This window comes from Benincasa hispida, chromosome 4 (genome assembly GCF_027475165.1).
Source record: "Benincasa hispida cultivar pf3 chromosome 4, pf3_genome.v1.1, whole genome shotgun sequence".
Taxonomy (NCBI): Eukaryota; Viridiplantae; Streptophyta; class Magnoliopsida; order Cucurbitales; family Cucurbitaceae; genus Benincasa; species Benincasa hispida.
This window is the reverse complement of record NC_143481.1, coordinates 9,302,089-9,328,284: the sequence shown is the minus strand read 5'-3', so window position 1 is coordinate 9,328,284 and position 26,196 is coordinate 9,302,089. Positions and strand designations below refer to the sequence as shown.

The 26,196-nt window shown below is 38.6% G+C and overlaps 2 protein-coding genes and 2 pseudogenes across 2 annotated transcripts; all 4 read right to left on the bottom strand.

The window, feature by feature from the left end:
- Positions 1–2,249: 2,249 nt before the first annotated feature.
- On the bottom strand, positions 2,250–2,639 carry LOC150036457 (uncharacterized). The gene has a single exon (XM_090313134.1). It carries the CDS (start codon positions 2,637–2,639, stop codon positions 2,250–2,252), a length of 390 nt encoding a protein of 129 aa, XP_090169260.1.
- A 321-nt stretch (positions 2,640–2,960) lies between these two features.
- LOC150036456 (uncharacterized) lies at positions 2,961–3,560 on the bottom strand. The gene has a single exon (XM_090313133.1). The coding sequence runs from the start codon at positions 3,558–3,560 to the stop codon at positions 2,961–2,963; it is 600 nt and encodes a 199-aa protein (XP_090169259.1).
- Positions 3,561–7,679: 4,119 nt separating this feature from the next.
- Positions 7,680–18,100, bottom strand: LOC150036455 (uncharacterized; annotated as a pseudogene).
- Positions 18,101–23,093: 4,993 nt separating this feature from the next.
- Positions 23,094–24,870, bottom strand: LOC150036454 (uncharacterized; annotated as a pseudogene).
- Positions 24,871–26,196: the final 1,326 nt, after the last annotated feature.

Below are 26,196 nucleotides of genomic sequence, written 5' to 3'. Positions count from 1 at the left end.
TCACTTTTGGGAGGATCCCGATAAAGTCTACCTTGTAGCACCATTCGCATATCCTGATCGTCATGGGAGGGGCCCTGCAAGGCTTACAACTCTCCCATGCTTTCACCCTAGGGGAGGATCCCGATAAGGTCTACCTTGTAGCACCGTTTGCATATCCTGAACGTCATGGGAGGGGTCCTGCAAGGCTTACAACTCTCCCATGCTTTCACCCTAAGGAGGATCCCGATAAGGTCTACCTTGTTATGATACTCCTTGATCAAAATTTGAAGATAAGGGAAATATGCCACTGAGTATTGAGGATGAGGCAGATATGCCATCAAACTTTGAAGATGAGAAGAATATGCCATCAAGCTTTTGAATGGAGTCAAGTTGGTTAGAGTCGATCTTGCGTACAAGGCGGAGCCAGACGGACCAGAGTTGTCCTCGTATATGAGGTAGAGCTTAGCAAACCAAACTTGATCTCGCATATGAGGTGGAATCACACCCACATTTTTTTAGAGGAAGCGAAGCTACACCAATTTTGGAGAAGGGGTGAAGTTGTACCAACATTTTAGAGAGGAAACGAAACTGCACCATGACTTTGGAGATGAAGCGAAGCCACGCCACAAATTTGAAGATGAGGCGAACCACGCCAGACTTTAGAGATAAAGCAAAACTGCGCCAACATTTTGAAGATGAAGCAAATTCGCGCCATTAATTTGGTGATGAAGCAAAGCCACGCCATGACTTTAAAGATAAAGCGAACCACGCCAGACTTTGGAGATGAAGTGAAGCTGCGTCATGATTTTATAGACTGACTCATTGAAGATGGAGCCAAGCCATGCACACCGACCATGAACTTGAAGATGAAGCGGAGCCATGCACACCAATATTGAGCTTAAAGATGGAGCAGAGCCATGCACATCGACCTTGAACTTGAAGACGAAGCGGAGCCATGCACACCGACCTTGAACTTGAAGATGGAAGTGGAGCCATGCACACCAATCTTAAACTTGAAGATGGAAGCAAAGCCATGCATATCGATCTTGAACTTGATGATGAAGTGGGGCCATCTTGAACTTGATGATGAAGTGGGGCCATGCACGTCAATATTGAATTTGAAGATGGAAGTGGGGTCATGCACACCAATCTTAAACTTGAAGATGGAGCAACATCGATGGAGCATCTGAACTTGAAAATGGAGAAGCATTGACGAGACCTTCGCGTTTGAGTTTGACAAAGCATTGGCAAATCCTCCGCATTTGAGTTTGATGAAGCATCGGTAAATCCTCTGCACTTGAGCTTGAAGAATCGGTGAATCCTCCGCATTTGAGCTTGAAGCATCCGTAAATCCTCCGCACTTGAGTTTGATGAAGCATCAATGAATCTTCACATTGAGCTCGACTTCGCGACTTTGAGCATGAAGATGCCATTGAAAAGCCTCCAGACTTGAGCATGAAGATGAAGCATCGATGAAACCTCTGAACTTGAAGATGGAAGAGCATCCGAGTTTGATTTCGAAGAGGAAGCAAAGTGCATTCCAAGCGTGTGCCTTTTATTTACTATGCTAACTCCTTACGAGGGATGAACTTCTTCAATCCGTTATGTTGCCCCCAATAGGGATTAACATCTTCAATCTGGAGTGTCATTCTTTAGTGGGGATGATCAACATCAATCTTCTAGTATCATATTTGCATGGTTGTCGTACCTCTTCTGATGGACTAGACTTAAATTTCTTTAATTTTCCTTCGTACCTTTAAAGAAAGGAATCAAATCATGACGTAGTTCAAGTTTTTTTTAACTGGACTGAACTTGAAGTTTCTTTCAAGCTGCCTACATATCCTTCTTAATGATAGGGATCAAGTCATAATGTAGTTCAAAAAGATTCTTTTTTTTATGCGCGACTGAACTTAAATTTCTTTAAGTTGCCTACGTACCCTTTATAATGATAGGGATCAAGTCGTAACGTAGTTCGTACATTTTTTTTTTTTTTTTTTACATTTGTTAAGCGTAAAACTTCTTAAGAAACTTGTCATTGATTGAGCCAATTCTTAGCCCATCTTGATCAACTATCTTGTAAGCGCCATTTGTGTAAACTTCTTTGACGATATAGGACCCATCCCATTTAGGTGTAAACTTATTCCCCGTATGTCTTGTTGTGATAATTGGTCTCCTTGCGGCGAGCACTAGATCACCGACTTGAAAGGACCGAGGCTTAAGGCTTTAGACATTCACGCCTGGTAACATTCCAATGCTTGTTGAGCTTCTAATCATTTTTCATCCAGTGCTTCCAACTCTTGGAGCCGTAGTTTGGCATTGTCTTCAGTAGTGAGCCCTTCTTGCACCGCCATTCTTAGTGATGGAATTTCTCTTTCCAAAGGAAGGACAGCTTCTATCCCATAAACGAAAGAGTAGGGGGTGACTCCTGTAGGGGTACGGTGAGTGGTGCGATAAGCCCACAACGGTTCACCGATCTTCTCCTGCCAATCTCTCTTCGACTTGGAAACAATTTTCTTCAGTAGATTGCACAATGTCTTGTTAAATTCCTCAGCCAACCCATTTGCAGCAACGTTATACATGGATGACTTGTACTGCTTGAATTTGAATTTTTCACACAACCTGTCCATCAAACTGTTGGAGAATTGTCTTCTGTTATCCATCACGATCTGATAGGGAATACCGTACCGATGAATGATATGAGTGCTGATAAAATCCACCACGTTTTCTTTCTTAGCTTCCCTTAGCGCGATAGCCTCAACTCATCTTGAGAAGTAGTCAGTGGCTGTGAGGATGTATGAGTGCCCTGCTGATGACTTAGGTGTTATAGGGCCGACCAGATCAAGCCCTCATGCTTTGAAAGGCCACGAGGTTATGGTCGAATGTAGAGGCTCGGGTGGTTGATGAATGAAATTTGCGTTATATTGATAGGCTTCACATTTCTTTGCATAATCCATTGAGTCCTGGATCATTCCCAGCCAATACTAACCCATTCTTTTCAACTGGAATTGTAGCTTTGGTCCAGCTTGATGCACGCCACGTATGCCTGAGTGTGCTTCCTCCAAAGCCTTCACTAACTCTTCTTTACTGAGGCATCGAAGGAAAAGTACTTCAAAGGATCGACGGTATAGGACCTCTTTATAGTAAATGAAATGCGTGGCCCTCCTACGAACCTCGGTTTTACGATGGGTGTCATCTGGGAGCCTTCCATGCTCAAAGTAATTTATAATGGGCTGCCGCCAGTCTTCTTCGTCGATTAGATAGAATGATATCACATTTGTTTCCCCATATGTAGTCCCAACCGGAGGTACAACCCATCTCCGCCAAAGCGATATATTAAGGGGCACATTATCCAGGTCCATTAAGGCAGTGGCTAGGTTTGCCAAGGCATCCGCTTTCTTGTTCTCTGTCCTCGGGACATGTTCTAACACCATGCTTTCAAACTTCTCCATCAACTGGTGAGCGTAAGTGAAGTAGGGTTTCAAGTCGTCATGCTTCACCTCGTACTGGTATAAGAGTTGATTGATTATCAACTTTGAGTCACTGAAGATTTCTATACAAGCTACTCCAATCTCTAAGGCCATTTGGAGACCAATTATCAAGGCTTGGTATTTAGTGACGTGTTTTGAGCATAACTCGGTAAGTGCGAAGCTATAAGGCAACATGTGCTTTTCTAACGGAATGAGGACAATACCTACCCCCGCACATTTTTCGTGCCGCACTGTCAAAGAACATGACCCACGGCTCTGAGATCTTCGTCATCGGGCAAGTCTTCACTTAACTCCCAATCCGATGGAATTGGGTGATCTGCCAGGAAATCAGCCAATGTCTGCCCTTTAACTGCCCTTTACAGTACATAAACAATGTCGTACTATTGAAGCAGGATTGCCCACTTGGCTAAACGTCCCGAGATGATCGGCTTGGACAAGATGTACCTGATGGGATCGACTTTCGCAATTAAGTGGACTGTGAAGGCCTGCATGTAGTGCCTTAACTTATCTATGGCGAAGAAGAGCGCAGGGCACGTCTTTTCTATAGGGGAATAATTTCTCTCGACTCCATTCAGGGTTCTACTTAAGTAATAGAAAGCGCGTTCTTTTCCCTTTTCTCTTTCTTGTGCCAATAATGCCCCTAGTGATCTCTCTTGCGCTGCAATGTACAGTATCAATGGCTTGCCCATTACTGGGACTCCTAACACAGAAGGGCTAATCAGGTACCTCTTTATGCTATCAAAAGCATTTTGGCAAGCCTCATCCCATTCGAATTTCTCTCCCTTTCTTATTAGTCTTTAAAAGGGTTGACACCGCCCTGCCAGGTTAGAAATAAACCTCCGGATGTAGGCCAGACGTCCCTACAAACTTCTCAACTCATGTAGATTCCTTGGCCTTGGCATCTTCTGGATGTCATCGATCCTGGATTGGTCTATCTCTATCCCTCGATGTCTCACAACGAAGCCCAAAAACTTTCCTGAAGTTACGCCGAACACATATTTGAGGGGGTTCATCTTCAACTAGTACTTTCGCAGGTGATCGAACACGGTTCTTAGATCTTTCAAATGGTCATGTCGCCGCTTGGTCTTGACCACAAGGTCATCCACATAGCACTCCACGTGTTTGTGCAACATATCATTAAACACCTTTTGCATGGCACGTTGATAAGTAACGCCAGCGTTCTTCAACCCGAAGGGCATTACCTTGTAACAATATATCTCTTTTGGGGCTCGAAATACCATCATTTCCTCGTCTGCGAGGTCTATTCGTATTTGGTTATACCCAGAAGATCCGTCCATGAAGGATAAGGCCTCATGTTTCATTGTCGCATCGACCATGATCTCTGTGATGGGCAATGGAAAATTGTCTTTCGGGCATACGCTATTTAGGTCGCGAAAGTTACGCAAACACGAAGTTATCCATTCTTTTTTCTAACCGGGACAATGTTGGCTATCCATGTTGGATATTTAACTTCGCGAATGAACCCGACCTCAATCAACTTATTCACCTCAACCTCAATTTGGGGGATAAGTTCTGGTCGAAAGCGTCGTTGAGCTTGCTTAACGGGTCGACACCCCTGTTTGATCACGAGATGGTGGACTGCTACTTTTGGATCTAGTCCTGGCAACTATCTGTATAAAAAGGCGAAAACATCCCTGTATTCGGTGAGCAGACTCATGTACTCGTTCTCTTCCTCTTTCGAGAGGGACGTGCTGATGAAAGTCAAACGCGGTTCTTCTATAGTACCCAGATTCACATCTTTTAGCTCGACCACCGTGGATTGACCACCGTCCTCTAGACCTTGCGGAGCGTCCTCCACTTCCTGTTTGGTCATACCCTCTTTTGATTCTTCAGTTTGTGATATGGTGGCACAAAGTTTCGCCTTCCTCCTGCTCTAAATTTCCATTTTGAGGATTGGTGAAAACAATGTCGTGCCTCTTTACTTTGAGCGTGCCCTCACTTGTATTTAGAGTAACGAAGGTCTTTCTCTTCGTGCGTGAGGGGATGGTACTATGGATTTCTCCATCACTTCTTGCCTCTCCTGATGGCTTCTGGTCCGATGACGCTTCAACATTTTTAAGGTCAATCATTGTCGGATGGACGCTCGGTGTATCGGCTCCCTTTTTCTTATGGTCATTTCGGGGGCGTCAGCATAGGCTTTTCCCTTCTCCTTTGTCTTACTAGGGACATATTGGTCGAGGGGATCTTCAGCCCTCTTGCTTCAGGCGATCAAAAACAGGAGCGCGGGGTTCTTCTTTATTCTCCGTCGGAACTACGCCTAGTCTTTCGAAGGTTTACAGTCGCTCTACCACCGACGATTGACAGATGATTTCCTCATTTCCTTCATTTGGCAGAGTCAACCTTCAAAAAACTGAATGTCGAGTAACTCTGGGAATAGTATGTGGGCTTTCCCTTTCTGCTTCTGTCAAGCTTAACCTCTCCAAGACCAAGGCACGTGCGGCAGACGGTCTATTACGGTCAAAGGTTGAGGGTCTTTTATTTTTGCCCTCCTTTTCTCCTGTATCGTCGACTTCTCCTGCATTGATATGATTGTTGTTGGCCACTTTCCCCTTCGCCATTCTGATTATGCGGACTGGCTCTGACGACTCATATCCGAGTCCCACCCTCGACGTGGGTATAGCGTGTCCGTCTTGCAAAAGCTTCTTTTGGGTTGGCGAGAGTCGAGGTTGCTCATAAATCTTCAAACTCTTGAACTCAGTGTGAGTTGTGAGCCCGCCTTCACTAACAGCTTGTAAGCCTTGGGATCGAATTTGTCTTTAGTTTGCCTCTCGAGCAACTTTAACCCTGTCATTTCCACCTCCGGCTTATGGATTTCCTGCTTCGTTATCGGCATGAGGGGTGTGACGAAACTCTCCTTTAGAATTTCTATGTCTCCAACCTGCAAACCTTTTGAGCATTTCGTAAAAGGTGACTCGCCCTTTTTTCGTCTGAAAAAGGGACATAGCGTAGAATCGGAGGTTTTGAGGTTTTTTCGCCCCTCATCACGGGTGTTTCTCCAACGCCAAAGGATATTCAACTCTCTTTAGGGTTGGAGGCTTGTACCTTGCTACCCACCCTTTCCTTTGTGTCTATTGGCAACCTCGACTAAGATCCACCTACTTTCTTTACCAGTAAGTTCTCTGCCGGCATAGTCTCACCGGAATTCTCACTCTTTAGGTAAAAATTTGCATATGCGAAGTGAGACTCGGCCTCGGAAAATGGATTAGAATCTGCTTCAACCTTTTTAATCCCGCCTTGGTAAAACTTGAAACACTGATGTAGTGTCGATGTAATCACACCAATCCCATGAATCTAAGGGCGTCTCAATAGCAGCTTGTAGGTGGTCTTTGAATCTATCACATGAAACAGCGCATCAGCCTCCAGATCGCCAATGAAAAGCTCCAAGCGTATCATGCTTATCGCCCTTTGGCTGCCTTGATTGAAACCTTGAATTACTAATTTGCTGTTTGATAGCTCTTCCATGAGTATGCCCAACTATTTCATAGTCGTCTTAGGCATTATATTGACGGCGGATCCGTTGTCGATGAGGATTCGACCCACTCTCTGTTCTCGAATGTATCTAGAGATGTACAAAGGCCTATTATGCAATTTGGATCCCAGTAGCAGATCTTCGTCTGAAAAGCCTATGGATGTGCAACACGAGGCATAAGCACGTGCTGCAGAGATTGATGCACCAGAGGCATTGGATTTTAACAGTGCCTCAATAAGGGTCGTCTTAGCTTCTCGCGGGAGTGAAAGTAGGTCATCTATGTTGAATGGTGACAAACCCTTTGGTTCTTCTGTCGACTTTAATGGGCCTGGAACGGTATCTTCGTCCTCCCTGATACTGGTAGCATGACATGTAGCAACCTCTGGTGTCTCCTCTGAACCCCAATTGCCGAAGTTCTTCGGGAGGAAATCTGTTAACGTCATCTGTCATCTGGGACGAGAAACATTCTCGTCTCTCGTGTCAACAGCTTTGGGCCTTCAAGCCTTCTTTCTACCCTTCCTTTTTTGTGTCTTGCTCCCTCTCTTGTAGCTTCTATGAGAGCGTAGCTCTTTTTGGGTAGAGTTCAGTCTTCCCTTCTTACGACGCACCATAAGAATCTAGCCTTCGTTATCGTCATCATCAACGCGCTCTCCTCCGTTTTAAGGATCTGTAACTTGGACCTCCTACTGAAATCGCACTACCATAGGTTCGAAGGTCCCAAACTAGACCGAGGTCTCCCTTTCTTCATAATATATGATTGGTGCCACCACGCTTAGAGCTATCGTCACTGTAGCATGATTCGTTTGGACCACCTCCTCTAGATCCAACTCTATTTTCCTCTCACGAGCCAATTTGAGGATTAATTTCTTCAGTACGAAACATTTTTCAACTGGGTGGCTAACGACCCTGTGATACTTGCAGTAGTTGGGATCATCCACTTTGCTGGCTTGTTCCGATCGTTTACATTCTGATAGCTGGATGAGGTGGTTCTCTAGTAGTTGCTCAAGCATATCCGCAACATCAGAGTCAGGGAATAGGTAGACTTTTTCCTGTCGTTCCTTCAGGGTTAGGCGATGTCTTTCGCCTCTTTCGTTTTTCTTTTCTATCTTCTTCTCTTTCCCTTTCGAGGAGAACTTCAACAGGGTTGTATTAATGACCATTGATTCCTTTGTGGCACATTTCACAATTTTCTCGGTGCCCTTCACTTTCTTCTTATCTTTCTTCGGTTCGTGGCTCAGGAAGTCCCTCGTTCCTCTGTTGGCGATACTTAGCTCCATGTCATGGGCACGGGTCACCAATTCTTTAAAGGTACGGGGCTTTATTCCTAGCAGGATGTAGAGAAGTTCCCAGTGCATACCCTATGTGCACATTTCTACAGCAGATAATTTGATAAGTCGATCTTTGCAATCCAGACTCAGAGCTCTCCATCGGTTGATATAGTCGACGACCGGCTCCCCTTTCCGTTGTTTGGCGTTTGTCAACAACATCATGCTGACAGTGCGCCTAGTGCTGTAGATGCGATTCAAGAATTCTCTTTCAAGTTGCTCCCAACTATCAATCACCTCAGGCTCTAAGTCTGTGTACCGGTTGAAAGCGTTTCCTTTGAGGGTTCTGACGAACTTTTTGACTAGTAGATCTCCCCTTGTTCCCACATTCTCGCATGTTTTTACAAAATGGGCGATATGTTGCTTTGGGTTGCTCTATCCGTCGAATTGTTGGAACTTTGGGGGCTGGTACACTGCAGGCACTACAGGAATTCTGGCTTCTCTCGACGTCATATTTCATCGGGAAAGTGTGGAAAATTCGTCGGGAGAGGATCTCCTGACGCATTAACGGTCGTCGGGAGTTTGGTCGGAAGAAATCCATCGAAAGAGGATCTCCCGACGAACTTTTGAAACAACATCGGAAGTTAAGGGGGAACTCCGGACACCGTATACTAAGTGTTGGGAGTTCCCCTAACTCCCGATGCCGCATCGGGGGATCCTATATGGATAATCAATTCAATTTCCTATATGGATAAAATTTAATATATCGTTTTTAATTTTTAAAATTTGATCTGGAATCCTGTGAAACATATTATACCAAATAAAGATTCACATAAAAGAAAATGAAGTCCATTTTATAACAAGTAAAAAAATTACAATATCCAAATGTTGTCCCAGCTCTAGAACACTTGTCCATTATATTCAAAAATACATAAAAGAAGTAAAATGAGAACAACATCTAGAACACTTCTTAAACACAACATCTTCAACAATTGTCCTAGCTCATCTCCGAACAGCATTCTACAAAAAAACAAAAACATTGAAATGTTATATGGATAAACAATTCAATTTCCTCTATTTTTCAATTTTTGAAAGTCCTATATGATCTTTTAGATTGGAATCTAGTAAAAATTAAATTTTCATGAGAAGTATGTAAGAAGATTTTCATGAGAAGTATGTAAAAAGGGTTAGCTCATCTCAAAATAATATTAGTGCATGGATAGGATAATGGGGTAGAATAATAGTAAAGTAATATTGTTGGAAAGGGGAAAGAAACAAAAACAAAAACCTAATAAGATTTGGGTGACCTAACTTTAGTTTATTGACATGACAAGGCATGGCAACCTTTTGAATTGATTATTACTTTGGAAGTCAATCAGGGTTTGAAGCTGCTGAGGGCATCTTTGGTAGCGAGATACATGGAGAGAGTGACACTGATGGAGAGAGTGAGATTCATGGAGAAAGCGAGATACATGGAGAGAGCGACACTGAGGGACTGTGATTGGGCTTTTGAAATATCAAGGCATGGTGGGATGCTTATCTAATTTGTATGAGAGTGTTGAAGCTTTAAATGACACATATTTACAACCAAATCAGAGCAAAGACCAACCTTTTGAAGCCTAATATTTGAATCTTCAGCTGATCAAATGAAGTTATACATGTGCTGTGACATTCATAGAGAGCGAGATACATGGAGAGAACGACACTGAGGGACTGTGATTGGGCTTTTGAAACATCAAGGCATGGTGGGATGCGTATCTAATTTGCATGAGAGTGTTGAAGCTTTAAATGACACATATTTACAACCAAATCAGAGAAAAGACACCCTTTTGAAGCCTAATATTTGAATCTTCAGCTGATCAAATGAAGTTATACATGTGCTGTGACATTCATGGAGAGAGCGAGATACATGGAGAGAGCGAGATTCATGGAGAGAGCGAGATACATAGAGAGAGCGACACTGAGGGACTGTGATTGGGCTTTTGAAACATCAAGGCATGGTGGGATGCGTATCTAATTTGTATGAGAGTGTTGAAGCTTTAAATGACACATATTTACAACCAAATCAGAGCAAAAACACCCTTTTGAAGCCTAATATTTGAATCTTCAGCCGATCAAATGAAGTTATACATGTGCTGTGACAATCATGGAGAGAGCGAGATACATGGAGAGAGCGATATTCATGAAGAGAGCGACACTGAGGGACTGTGATTGGGCTTTTGAAACATCAAGGCATGGTGGGATGCATATCTAATTTGTATGAGAGTGTTGAAGCTTTAAAGGACATAAATTTACAACTAAATCAGAGCAAAGACACCTTTTTGAAGCCTAATATTTGAATCTTCAGCTGATCAAATGAAGTTATACATGTGCTGTGACATTCATGGAGAGAGTGAGATACATGGAGAGAGCGACACTGAGGGACTGTGATTGGGCTTTTGAAACATCAAGGCATGGTGGGATGCATATCTAATTTGTATGAGAGTGTTGAAGCTTTAAAGGACATAAATTTACAACTAAATCAGAGCAAAGACACCTTTTTGAAGCCTAATATTTGAATCTTCAGCTGATCAAATGAAGTTATACATGTGCTGTGACATTCATGGAGAGAGTGAGATACATGGAGAGAGCGACACTGATGGAAAGAGCGAGATTCATGGAGAGAGTGAGATATATGAAGAGAGCGAGATACATGGAGAGAGCAACACTGAGGGATTGTGATTGGGCTTTTGAAACATCAAGGCATGGTGGGATGCGTATCTAATTTGTATGAGAGTGTTGAAGCTTTAAATGACACATATTTACAACCAAATCAGAGCAAAGACACCCTTTTGAAGCCTAATATTTGAATCTTCAGCTGATCAGATGAAGTTATACATGTCTTGTGACATTCATGGAGAAAGCGAGATACATGGACAGAGCGACACTAAGGGACTGTGATTGAGCTTTTAAAACATCAAGGCATAGTGGGATGCTTATCTAATTTGTATGAGAGTGTTGAAGCTTTAAATGACATATATTTACAACCAAATCAGAGCAAGACACGCTTTTGAAGCCTAATATTTGAATCTTCAGCTGATCAAATGAAGTTATACATGTGTTGTGACATTCATGGAGAGAGCGACACTGATGGAGAGAGTGAGATTCATGGAGAAAGCGAGATACATGGAGAGAGCGACACTGAAGAACTATGATTGGGCTTTTGAAACATCAAGGCATGGTGGGATGCTTATCTAATTTGTATAAGAGTGTTGAAGCTTTAAATGACACATATTTACAACCAAATCAGAGCAAGACACACTTTTGAAGCCTAATATTTGAATCTTCAGCTAATCAAATGAAGTTATACATGTGCTGTGACATTCATGGAGAGAGCGATACTGATGGAGAGAATGACACTGAGGGACTGTGATTGGGCTTTTGAAACATCAATGCATGGTGGGATGCTTATCTAATTTGTATGAGAGTGTTGAAGCTTTAAATGACATAATTAAACTTTGCTACCATAACTGCATAAAGCTACTTAAGATATAACTAAACTTTGCTACCATAACTATAGGATAGCAACATATTACATAACTAAATAATGTAGTAATCATACCTAATTTGATGGGTCTCCTCTATGTGATCGTACCATGTCTTCAATCATCTTTTTCATTTCTTCCATTTGTCTTGCATGATCCTCTTGCATTCTTCTCCAAGCGTCTTCGAGTTCCTTAATCCTCGACTGAGACTGTTGGAAATTGACTCTCAATTCATCCACTCTCACCTCCGTTCCTTAAGTAGATGACGAGCTTGATGACATGGTACTCCTTCTTGACTTAGGCTTAGGGACCCAACCTAGACCTTTTGAATATTCGGGTCGTCTACCCAAAACCGTCTCACAGATTTCATCCTCTGTTAGTGGTTGAGAACCTTCTACAGTGGAGCTGGATTCTAATTCCAACATTTGATGTTAGACATAATAATTAAATGGGTAAGAACAAGCGACTAAAGTTAAAAGTGAAAAAAGAACATGACAGTAAAGAAAAAAATGTTACATGTCCATATTTAGCTGTCTCGTTCACAAACTTGCCACCTTTAGAGTGTGTTTCCCTAAATAGGTCAACACGTCCTATTTCTCGACCCTCTTTTACCTGCAACTCTGCCTGAATTTGCAGGAATGACTTTGATCCACCTACGTGGTCGAACAGTAATTTCTCTCTATTCTTCCGGTTCGTCAAGAACATTTCCTACATTTGAAGAAAAAAATATGTCAATAGTGTGATGTATTAGTAAATGTAGCAAATGATACACGCCATAAATATTGTACGTGAAACGCTTCACTCTCAAAGTGGTCACACAAAAAGTACCAATCTTTTGGCCTATTTTTAAGCCAACTAGGCAAACTAGCACGTGTTTGCTGAAGATCTCCACATTTTTTATAATGTCTGTGCAAGTTGGATCTAAATTCTTTGAACGAGTTTTGCATTTGATGTTCTATGAAACGGTTAAGTCATTGACTAGACAGATCAAGATCGAAATGAGCCTACAAAAGAGGGAGGGAAGAATTAACATAGATGATGCTCATGACTGTAAAAGAATAAACTTATAATTACTTACCAATAATTGACTTTTAGCCAATTCTATGAACTCGTTTGAACCTCAGCAAAAGTACGACACCGTAATGGAAATGCGGATCTCACGGCGATGTCGATAGCATTACTAAAACGAACTGAATGTTGAGATATCGGTTTTATCTCCCCCTCATTTATGACAATTGTGATTCTCCCATGTTTTTGTACGTATTTTTTTAACTCGATGTTCTGCGAATGCTCTCGCTTCTTCCGATTGGATGCTGAGCCACTATCTGAAGAATAAAGAATTTAAAACATTTTATGATGTATTTCAGTTAACAGAATATATTTCAAAATATACTATCCTAAAGTATCACCCACAGAAGATATCGTGTTGCCTAGATATAACTCCTGGAATTCTTCATCAGCCTCCCATTGCCCATTAAGGGTTGACATCATATCTATACAAACACAAAAGAGATAAAAGAATATTAAATTAACAATAAATACGTGTAAGCTAGAGAAAAAGAGAATTTAGTAGATACATCATTACTCATCATTGTAATCTAATTCAAATTATTATTAGGGGTTGACATCGTATCTATACAAACACAAAAGAGAGAAAATAATATTAAATTAACAATTCAAATTATTCATCAGCACTTGAACTGTTATTGGGAGATAATTGTTCTTCACCATCCTCGTTTATGAAGTCATGATCACCACGTAAAGTAATTGGTCTTTCCACAACTGTAGGCTCAACTTCAACTCTGTATAAAGTAACCTCCTCAATGGTTTCATCCACTCCGACGCCACCAATAATTTCTAGTAAATCTAGTTGTGCGTTTTCAACATCATCCACTTCCGGTACATCCCATATTTGTTTATTTTGGACTACTTGAACAACTTTTCACTTGCTATCATGTTTGATGTCAACAATGTAAAAGACTTGTTGTGCTTGGATAGCAAAGATGAAAGGCTCGTCGACATACCAAAAGTGTGATGTATTAAACGATTTGTATCCTAAATCCACATGTATCCTATTACTTTTGTTGTTATCTGTATCAAACCATCTACACTTCAACAAGAATATGCGTCTTCTGTTCGCATATTGCAAATCTAATACTTCATCTACAATACCGTAGATATTGTTATCCACACTTTTGTTCTCACTGATCTCCACAGCCACTAGGACTCCACTATTTTGTGTAGCTCGACGATTATCACGCTCTACAGTGTGAAACCGTGCCCCATTAACAATGCATCCATTGTAAGAGCGCACCTCAGACGAAGATCCTATTGCAAGTGAAAAGAAACCATCGGAGATATCTTCACTCTCGCGCCGTTGTAGAACCTGATAATTACGTATACATTAAAAATGAATACGAAAAATGAATCATCCCTCAACCGTTGCCTACAAAATAACTATGTATACCTGAGATTTGAATCAATCGGGAAATTTGCGTTGATGTTTTATATATAAGTCAAAGGCGCTTTGAGCTTCACGACGAATTAACCTCAAATGTTGTCTACAATATTTATCATTTAAATGTTATATCAAAGGAGATACCCTAGAATTTAGAAAAGGAAAAATTTTGAAATGTACTTGCGATAGTCTTTTATTTCTTTACAATTGTTGAGAATGTACCAATGTGCAATACGCTTTTCCTCCGCTGATAGCGTCCGTAAAGTTGACGCCCCTAATGGTCGTACCGTCTGCCTAAATAATTCAAATTCACCAAAAATCTCGTGATCGGGAATGTTATCATCATTTCGTTCATCTCTATTGAATCTCGTTTCAATCCTACTTAGATATCGCGAGCAGAAGTTCCATGATTTATTCATTGCATATGCTTCCGTTATAGACCCCTCGGGACGTGCTTTGTTCTGTACAAATTGTTTTAATGTTCGTAAACTTCTTTCAATAGGATACATCCAACTATAACTAACTAGACCCACGACTTTGGTTTCATATGGTAGATGAACTGCAAGGTGTACCAATACATCGAAAAAAGCAGGTGGGAATATTCTCTCCAATTTACAAAGTATGACTATAATGTCTGCTTTTAGTCTGTTCAAATCACTTACCCATATTGTCTTTGCACATAAGTCGCGAAAGAATGTACACAACTCAACAATAGCAGTGGAACATTCTTCGGTAGGTATACTCGAATACTAATAGGGAGTAGTCTGTGAAGCAACACATGACAGTCGTGTGTTTTCAGCCCCGATATTTTTTCATCTTTGTCATTGACACATCGTGATATATTAGATACGAATCCATCAGGGAATTTCACTAATTTCAAATACTTACAAAACGAAATCCATTAACCATTTGTTAATGTGTATGCTGCGTGTTGTTTTACAAATCTATCCTCCACCTGTATCAAGTGTAGGTCCTTTCTTATCTTTAAATCTTGTTAGTCCAATCGAGCATTCGTTGTATCCTTTGTCTTTCCTTCAATATTTAACAATGTGCCCATTAAATTGTCGCATATGTTTTTTTCAATATGCATTACATCCAATTTATGTCGTAACAATAGTCTGGATCAATATGGAAGTTGGAAAAAAATACTTTTTTTAGTCCAGTTTAGAATTCGCTGTCTTTTTTTATCTTGCTTCGATGGATGTTTGCTAAGCACATAAAAGTTTAGCGTATTTATTTGTTGTAATATCTCTTCTCCATTCATTATGACTGGTGGAGGTCTAGGTTCAACTTTTTCATCACGTTGTCTACTTCGACGCCAACTATGATTCTCCGGAAGATAACGTCGATGTCCCATAAATGATATTTTCCCTCTTATCCCGAAGGACGAGTTATCTTCTTTGCATATTGGGCATGCTTGATAACCTTTTTTACTCCACCCAAATAAGTCACCGTATGTAGAGAAGTCATTAATCGTCCATAATAAGGTAGCATATAGTTGAAAAAACTCACCAGCAACAGAATCATAAGTTTGCACACTAATTGTCCACAACTCTTTCAACTTTTCAATCAACGGTTGCAAGTAAATATCAATTTCCTTTCCAGGAGATTTTGGACTAGGTGCAAGCAAAGACATGAAGAAGTTTGTTTCCTTCATGCATTTCCAAGGGGCAAATTATAAGGAATTATCACCACTGGCCACATAATATAAGAAGTGCTCATATTTCCAAACGGATTGAAGCCATTTGAAGCTAATCCCAAACGAACATTTCGTAGATCTAAAGCAAAATGAGGGAATTCACGATCAAAATGCTTCCACCTCTCTGCATTAGCTAGATGTCGCAATACATCATCCATTTCAACTCGCTTATCTTTATGTCATCTCATGTCAGAAGCGCCTTCTTTTGATGCAAACAATCATTTTAATCTCAGTATCAATGGAAAATGATGCAATACCTTATGTGGTATTTTTTTACCCTTGCCATCATTAACTTTGTATTGAAACTCACCACAAACAAGGCATTGTTGCAAATCTGCAAATTCTTTCCAATACAATACACGATCATATTTGCACGCATGAATAGACTCATAATCTAGGCCTAAATCATGCAATTTTCGCTTGGCTTCATAAAAAGAAGTAGGTATAGAGGTGTCAGCTGGAAACGCTGCTTTTAACAATTCCAGCAACATGTCAAACGATTTGTTACTTCAGCCGTTCAGAACTTTGATATGCATCAACTTCACTAAAAAGTTTAAGGACGAAAATTGCGAACACCCAGGGTAAATTCATTACGTGCTTCGGTCATTAAATCTCTTTCTTGACCATTAAAGGACATTTCATTCTCAATCCTTCCTTCATTTGCATTTTCGTTTTCAATTGGAACTTGTAAATCATTTATAAGATTCAACATCTCATTTTCTTCGACAACATTACTCTCTATACTATCTACTTCAACATCCTCTATTGAATGACTTGTATGACTTATAGATAAGTTTACTGGCTCTCCATGATATACCCATTCACAATATGATGGAGATATTCTATATGTTAATAGATGTCGTTCCACGATATCTATCTTTTCCCAAATTGAATTCATACAATTCTTGCATGGGAATCTTATTCGTCCGGAATCATTTACATGAAACCTTGCCATATCTAAGAACTGTGATACTCGTTCTCTATACTCCACTGATAACTTATTCCTTAGTTTAATCCATTTTTTATTTATCCTTAAAAATAAATATTTTCTGACCAACTTATAATCCAAAACAATAACCTGGATTAGAGGACAAAGTACAAAGTATTATTAAGCATTGAGTTCCATAATTTTCATTTCTTAAGGGAAAATAAACACATAGGTCCCCAGACTGCTTAAATTGTCTTAACAACTTTCAAATGTTTTATTTAGTACATCTCCAAGCTTTCAATTTTGTGTCTAATATAGGTCTTTCATCTATTCAACATCTTCTAAAATTTACAAGCCTATTGGATACAAACTTTAAAGTTCAATTTTCTATTAGACACAAAATTTAGTTTTATGTCTAGTAGATTCTTTAAACTTTTTTTAAATATTAAATGCACTAAGTACAGTATTTTTTTCTAAATTAAGTAATCCATAACCTTAAGAATTAAAAGAAAAAAAAAACTCAATCCACAATAACATCAACAATCCATAATTCATAATTCACATTAGATTATCAACATGCTAGAAATTAAACATTAGCAACATTAATTACCAACATTAGTAACATGCTAAAAATTAAACATTACCAACATGCTAGAAATTAAAAACAATGGCTTAAATTAAGATACAAAATAAGAGAAAATAAATGAAATAGATATGCACGAACCTTGATGAAAGCTTGAAAATGAAGAATAAATTTGCAAGTAATGAAGGGAGCGGTGGCAAACGGCAGACGGCGGCGTGAAGGGGGGGTGAAGGGAAGAAGAAAAATGGGGCAACGAAATCGATTAGGGTTTTTTTGGAAGAAAAGAATCTTTTGATGTGCATGAGAAAAAGAGGGGTCTGGTTTAAACCAGACCACTCTCCTGATGCTGCTTGGGAGACCATCGGGAGTTCCCCGGGCACCTTCGACGCTGCTTTAATGTGTCGGGAGTTCCCACGTCAGTTTAGATGCGTCGAGAGTTTTCGGAGAACTCCCGACGAACCTTTACGACGTCGGGAGTTCCTTGGGAACTTTCGATGGTCCTTTACTTCGCCGGGAGAGACCGTCTCTCCCGACGACCTAACTCCCGATGCCTTAAAACGATATCGAGAGTTTTCGTTTTTCTTGTAGTGAGGCATTCTTAGATTGTCGATCCTCTGGGTATATGGCTTAGAATACATGAAGGAAGTTTGAGCCGGCCCTCCATATTGAGCTCTTATGGAGGTCATGATCATGTCTTGCAGTTGTTGGACCGACAGAGAGGCCACCGAGTCTGACTATCGTCCTTGGTTTTCTTGCAGCATGCCTTTGTCAGTTGCTTTGACCGTAGGTGCTTGGCTGGATTCAGCAGCCTCTCGAGACTGCATTTGTTCCCTCAGGGTAGCGATCTCATGGTCTCGCTCCTCAACGGCTTTCATCAGAAAGTTAATCTTCCTTTCCATTTCTACCATGGCCACTTCTGCAGTCACATCTGCCATCATCACAAAGATCACATCTCGCGGTGAATCTCTTTTCGGCTTGCTAGAGGCAGAAATAAAGTTGTCAAACAAGGGGTTTTCCTTGATGACAACCCTGCCTTGTGGGGATTCCATCATTTGCCTCAAGATATTATGGGCAATAAGGGAGCTTTGTTCTTGCTCCTGCATGACTTCTCTTGAGCGGCTGCGGGTGACAGGTCCCATGTATGAGTCGTTTGTGGATGAAGCCTTTGATGCCATCTTCTTAGATGTCATTTTCCTTTTTTGGATGCTAAGAGAGAGATGAGAGGTAGAGATAGTCCCATTGGGCGTGCCAATTTGTTCGCACGAGATTTCAAGGGAAATTTATTTCGTGGAACTGAAACTTTGTACTTGTATTAATTTTGTGGAAAGTGAGTACAATCTCTAATACATAGTATTTTGATGTTTTCAAAATAAACTATAGTCTTTAAGTTGGTTGATCTTATTGAATGATCGGCCTTTGTGCTTGTTAATCTTCTTGGATGATCGGCCTTTGGGCTTGATAATCTTCTTAAACTATCAACCTTTGGGTTTGTTCATCTTCTTGGACGATTGGCCTTTGGACTTGTTGATATTCTTGGACGATCGGCCTCTAGGCTTGTTTATCTTCTTGGATGATTGACCTTTGGGCTTGATGATCTTTTGAGATGATCGAACTTTAGACTTGTTAGTCTTCTTGGATGATCAGTGTTTGCACGAGGCTTCCGAAGAAACTTGTTTCGTGGAGTTAAATTTGAGTTGATGTTGATATTGAAGTTGATTTGAAGTTGATTTGATGCGATGTGGTTCGATCTCTAATACTTGATCCTCTAATTCTCTCTCAGTTGGTGAATGTGCTTGACTTGAAGAAGAAAAGTATCGAACGTTCTTAAAGCAGAAGTCTTGGAAAAGTCTTCTTTGTGTCTTCAAGGGTCTTCTGTCTTCTAGAAGTAAAGTCTTAGAAGTTTTCTGCTTGTTGATGAATTCTCTGGACTCTCTGAATGTAGAAAATGCTTGTATCTTCAAAGGACTTCAGTCTTCAGAATGCTTATATCTTCAAAGGATTTCAGTCTTAAAAATGCTTGCATCTTCAAAGGACTTCAGTCTTCAGAATGCTTGTATCTTCAAAGGACTTCAGTTTTCAGGTGTGATCAGCTTTAGGAGTCAAGGAGTCTTTTGGTCATAGAGAATTCTCTATAAGCTCTCTAGAGTATAGAATTGATGACCCCTCAAATGAGGAGAGCTTATCTATTTATAGAGTTCACAGGTGGCCTTTGGCTTGGTTGATCCATGGATCTGGCCTTTGGGCCCAATTAGTTGGACTTGGACTTGGTTGGTCCATGGGGTTGGCCTTTAGGCCAAATTAATCAGATTTAGGCCTGATTTGACATTTGGGTCAAATTCAGCCTATTTTTGGACTTAGTTGGACTTCGACCTAAATAATAATATCAAATTGGGTCTAATTAATCTTATCTGATTCAACGGTTATGATAAAACCATGTGGCGTCATCGAAATTTGTCTTCAACATCAATTTAGTACATATGTCAGCTTCTAATAGAGCCCAAATTTAATGATTTGAAATTTCATCATTAATTTAGTAAATGACGTGGCAACTTGTGATTAGTATAAAATTTCTCATTCAACAATAATCTATTGTGTGCTACTGGAAAAAAATCCAGAGTTCTCTGCATAAGAACCAAAGGGAAGAAGATGGAAAAATTTGATCTATGCCACCTTTCCATAACCACACCTTATTTTAGAGAGAAAATAGGGGAGGGAAGTTATTTAATAACTCCCTCCCTTTAATTCTAAATTAAAACTTGATTTTAATTCAGATAATAATATAATAACCAATTTATTATATAACCATATGTTATATCAAAATATAACATATAACCTATAATTTATATTATATCAAATATAACCTATAGTTTGTATTTTCTCTCAATAATTTATGGTATTTAATATAAACCAAATTTATATTAAATTTAATTATATGAATCTAATCCATAATCAATATTTGAATCATATTCACATATTTATTTTCTCTCAATTAAAATTTATATAATAATGTATCAAATATATTATATTAATTATATCATATATAATTAATTCTCTCGATTAATTTTAAGCAATTCAAATTAATCCAAAATTAAATTGATTATCAATTATGCCAGTTGAACTACTAAGGGGACCTGATGAATCTGTAGATTGAAACTCCAATGGTACTTGAATCATTAATTAAACTTTTTTAATTAAATTATTCAACATTCTTGAACTGTCGGTCACTCCATTAAAGATCGATAGCTGCACTCTTCGCATTGCAAATATATTTCTTTGTCCATTAAATATAACCAGTCAACAGTGCGATGACCCTTCATAAATTGCTCGTAAATACAGTTGAGCTAAAAATTACCATTTTCCCCTTATAGTTACATCTAACTCCTTAAGTACCACTGATTCCTCTAATGAACAATAAGTCATAGTCCAACTATGACCAAACCTTCTCGGGCCAAGAGAGGATGTGACGCCACATTGTTTAAGCCCCGGAAACAGCCTATCAATTTATCTACTTATCCCGACATTAGGGAATGGGTGAATTCTATCTTGTATAGTTGTATTCCCAACTCCTCAATAAGATGAATTCCCAAAATAGTAGGCATATTGAGTTGGCGATCTGGCTACTCTCATCCTACAAATCAAAGGACCGCCTTCATAGTCAAAAGTTCACAACTCACTCAGGATTTAGGTTATGTCAGTTATGGTCATCCTGGTGAAATGTAAGTCTCTATTATTAACAACGTTATATAATAAGACTATTTATTTCGTAGTCAGGTCTTATACAAACCCTTTTGTATAGAACACCTTTGCTCACATGTCTTTACATGAATGATCAAGATCAGATCATTTATAGAACTTTACAACAATTGTAACATTTACAAAGCGAGTTATATTCGTAATGTCACCAGGATAAGGAACCCAGTCTTATTCATCTACTACAGACCATTTAGGTTATTACTTAAACATGATCTACCTGCATGTCTCTACATACATGTTTAAGGTATAAAAGATAACCTTGGATGTTAGTTTATTGGTTTTGTGGGTCAATGTTACTAAATGTTCAATAAAATACCTCAGATTTTATTAAATAAATAAATTGTTTGTACATTACAATTACAAACTACAGAACCTATGAGATTTAGAGCATCAACTTCAACAATTCTCCAGGATTCCAAAGGTTAGGTGTATGGTCTCTAACACTTAGAAGAGAAAGAGGTAGAGAGAATTTTTGGTATGTAGGTCATGTTTCTTTTTGCCAAATGAAAACATTTGCCCTAAATAGGCTATAAAGATATATTTATATGGAGAAGGATTAACCCTTCTCCAAAAATTTCTTTTCCACCTTTAAAGCTAATTAATTAAATAGCCATTATTTAATTAATTGGCATACAAATTAAATAATCATATATTAAATCAAATTTAATATATAGATAATTATTTAACATATAAATATCACATATTTATATGCATACGCCTCTCTAACATTATAATTACACATGAATTTAATATTCGAATCCCATTCAAATATTTCTCTCTTACATAATTTGGATTATAGATCACATCTATAATTAACCACATTGTATATTAATCATATTAATATAAAATTCTTTCAACTAATTTAAACAACCTTGGATCATTTGTAGCACTTTACAACAACCACATTGTATATTAATTTGGTATGTAGACCACATTGTATGTTCACTACTACAAAATCTACATTACTTGACACTTGTAGTTTTTAATTACTTGACGTTTATGTGAAAAAAAACGTCAAGTAATATGATTTTGGACAAAAAAAGTTAAGTAAAAGGGTTAAAAAAGCGGAGATTGATGGAATATTTCGGATATTTTCACGCGAACCTTTACTTGACACGATTTTCATGTCAAGTAATATAAGGTCTTACTTGACATGTTTCACGTGTCAAGTATAAGAAGCTCTTACTTGACATTTTTTTCGTGTCAAGTAAAAGGGTTAAAACAAACGAAGATTGACGGAATATTTCATATATTTTCACGCAAACCTTTACTTGACATGATTTTTTTGTCAAGTAATATAAGGTCTTACTTGACATGTTTCACGTGTCAAGTATAAAAAGCTCTTACTTGACATTTTTCTCGTATCAAGTAAAAGGGTTAAAAAAAGCGAAGATTGACGGAATATTTTTGGATATTTGATAGGCCTCCAATTTGGTAGGCGAATCATATAGCATTTGGTAGTTTCGGGTAAGCGATCGTTGGGTCTTCGTGGGCGATCGTCTAGTGTTACTCAGCGATCGTGTAGTCGAGCTCAGTGATCGTATAGCACTTGGTAAGTGATCGTATAGCATTTTGTTATTCAGCGATTGTGTAGCAGAGCTAAGCGATCGTGCAACCGAGCTCAGCAATCGTGTAGCATTTGGTAGACAATTGTATAGTATTAGGTAGGCGATTGTATAGCATTTTGTTACTTAGTGATCATGTAGCCGAGCTCAGCGATCGTATAGTATTTTGTTACTCAGCGTTCGTGTAGTAGAGCTAAGCGATCGTTTAGCCAAGCTCAGCGATCATGTAGCATTTGGTAGGCGATCATCTGTCATTGGGTAGGCGATCGTATAGCATTTTGTTACTGAGCGATCGTGTAGATAATTTTTATGATATTTCCCTTTTTCTTTTTCTTTTTTTCCTCTTTGAAAATCAAGATCTTTAGTTTTTTTCAAATAAAACCTCCCCAGACAAAGGTTTTGGAATACTTCCAAGTTCTCTCTGACCATCAAATGATTTTTTTTTATGTCGAAAATGATGATTTTGTGCTAGAAATTTTCAATGGCCAAGGTATGCCATTTTTTCCCCATGTTTCAGTCTTAATGAAGTTGTGTTATCTCCACAAATTGGACATGCCTTATAACCTTTGACACTACATCCACTAAGGTTTCCATATGCTGGAAAATCATTGATCGTCCACAATAGAATTGTTCTTAAGTTGAATAGTTCCTCTTTATATGCATCATAACATTGTACATCACTTTCCCACATAAGTTTTAAATCATCAATCAATGGCTCTAAGTATATCCCAATGTCATCCCCTGGTTGTTTTGGACCTAAAATCAATATCGATAACATCATAAGCTTTCTTTTCATACACAACCATGGAGGAAGATTATAAATGACTATAACAACTCGCCAACAACTATACTTAGAGTTCATATCACTATGTGGATTTATTCTATCTACTGACAATGCTAAACGAAGATTCCTAGGTTCAGAACTAAAGTTCGGCCACATGGTGTCAACTAACTTCCAAGCTGGGGAGTTTTTGTAGGGTGACGTAATTTATCATCCATTTGTCTCTTATTAGCATGCCAAGTCAGATTTTTAGTACATTCAACATTTCTAAACATCCGTTGAAAACGTGGTATAGGAGGAAAATACCACATTATTTTGGCAGGGATTTTGTTCTTATTATTTATGTCTTTACCATATTTCTACCTTGACTCACCGCATTCACGACACACAATTGCATTGGCATATTCCTTTCGATACAAGCAACAATCATTAGGGCATGTATGAATCTTTTCATATTCTATTCCTAGTGCACCTAATATTTTATTTGCGTCCTACATTGATGTAGGGAGTTCATTAGTAGAAGGTAAGATATCCTTTAATACTTTTAGTAGTTCTGAGAAACTAATGTCACTCCATCCATGTCTAACTTTTAAGTTTACCAAATTGCCCGCCCTTTGGGGATGCCCTTAGCGTCGAGGAACATGTACTAGGGTGTATGTGCGACTCGTTTAGACCATGGACCGGGACAAAAGAAAGTACAAAATTTTTTCCGTATCAGTGATAAGTACCAGTGAATAGGATAGAATGAATGGAAGAACTCCATTCACTACCTAAAAATAAATAAATAAATAAAGATTTATCGTATCCTTTTATTCTTTTATTGTGCATAAAATTTATGGTTTCTATTGGTGCAAATCCAATCATCTCAATTTTCAATTTTAGATAAGAAAGAATTTCCCATTGGTAACAAATGCTTATCCATTAAGCAGAGGAAATCCTATTTAACAGAAGGATTATGGCCTTATTCTTCCAAGAACGGACTAAGAGGGTCAGCTACCCAAATAATTTTCATAATTAAATATCGTTACTGTATAGATAGATCTCGTTGTGAAAGACCGATTACTAGCTAATTCATGGGTAGAGCCAAAGAGGGTGAACTGTACAAGTTAACAATAACATTGATAAAATAAAAGAAGGAGCTCCAACTTCACTAATGTTGACAATTTGGTGAACTTTTTGCATCCTTCATATAATGGCTTCTCAGTATCATTAAGCAACTTTTCGAATCCATTGGGATCTTTTGAATATTGTTCATGAGCTATTTGAACTCTTTCTTTTATATTTCCAACATCATTCTCTTCATACCTACACTCAGAGGATTTTCCATGCAAGGATGAACAAGGAAGTTCCTCGCCATGCCAAAACCAAATCTTATAAATTACATCAATCCCATTAAAATATAAATGATCTCTAATATCATTGCCATTATAACTTTGACAATTTTCACATTTCAAACAAGGACAACGTATAGTAGTATTATTTGTATTGGAAAATCCAAATTTAATGAAGTTTTCCACAACTAACTCAAACTCTTTAGATAATCTACTCTTTGTCATCCATGATTTATTCATACTTATAATAAGCTAATCTTGGAACTACAAAAAAATATTACAATAATTCAAACTAGATAACTCATACAACTTATAAAATTTGTATGGAATTGATATTTATAGAGAACTTAAGAATCTCTATTCGCAGAAGATGATTGAAGACATAAAAACCAAGCAGATCAGCAAAATTAACATCTAAGACATAAACAATCCACCAAAATTTGGTCCAAATAATCAAACATTATATTCTAACAGAATCACAAAAACCCTTAAAACCAAGCAGATCAGCAAAATATCACAAACTAAAAACAAACTGCATCATCAAACTAAAAAAAAACTGCATCCGTAAGTGCATCCTCAAACTAAAAAAAAGAAACATCATCCGTAAGTGCATCCCTAAACTATATCATCTAATCTAATCACAAAATTCATCCTCAAACTAAAAAATAAACAAACAAAAAAAGAAAGAAACATACACATAAAAAAAATATATACACATTTCAATTAAAAAAATATATATACTCATAACGAAAATGTTTGCATGAAATACTTGCTCACAGCGAACGATCCCAACGGCACCACGGACTGACGACTCACCGGACGACACAACCGGCAGCGGACGACCACAGACAACCACGAACAGAGGCGAAGCGACGAGAGAACGGACAACCACGGACGACAACACTAATGGACTAGAGAAATGTGGGCGGAGGCGACTAAATGCGGACAGCCAAAGGTTTGGGCAAGAAGAGAAATGGAGAAAATAAAGTTATAAATCTAGGGCTTTTCATTAAAGTAAGAAAAAAAATATATTATTAGGTATTTTTTTTTTATATTTTACTTGACACTAAAACAAGTCAAGTAAAGGTACGCGTGAAAATATTAATAGACAAACAGAGACTAAACAATCGTGTAACAAGTCCAAACGTCGTTTACAAAATATTATACGATCGCTTAAATTATCTACACGATCGCCAAGCTTTACTATACGATCGTTGAGTAACAAAATGTTATACGATCGCCTACCAAATGTGACATGATCGCTGAGCTCAGTTACACGATCGTTTAGCTCTGCTACAGATCGCTGAGCTCTGCTAAACGATCGTTTAACTCTACTGCATGAATGTTGAGTA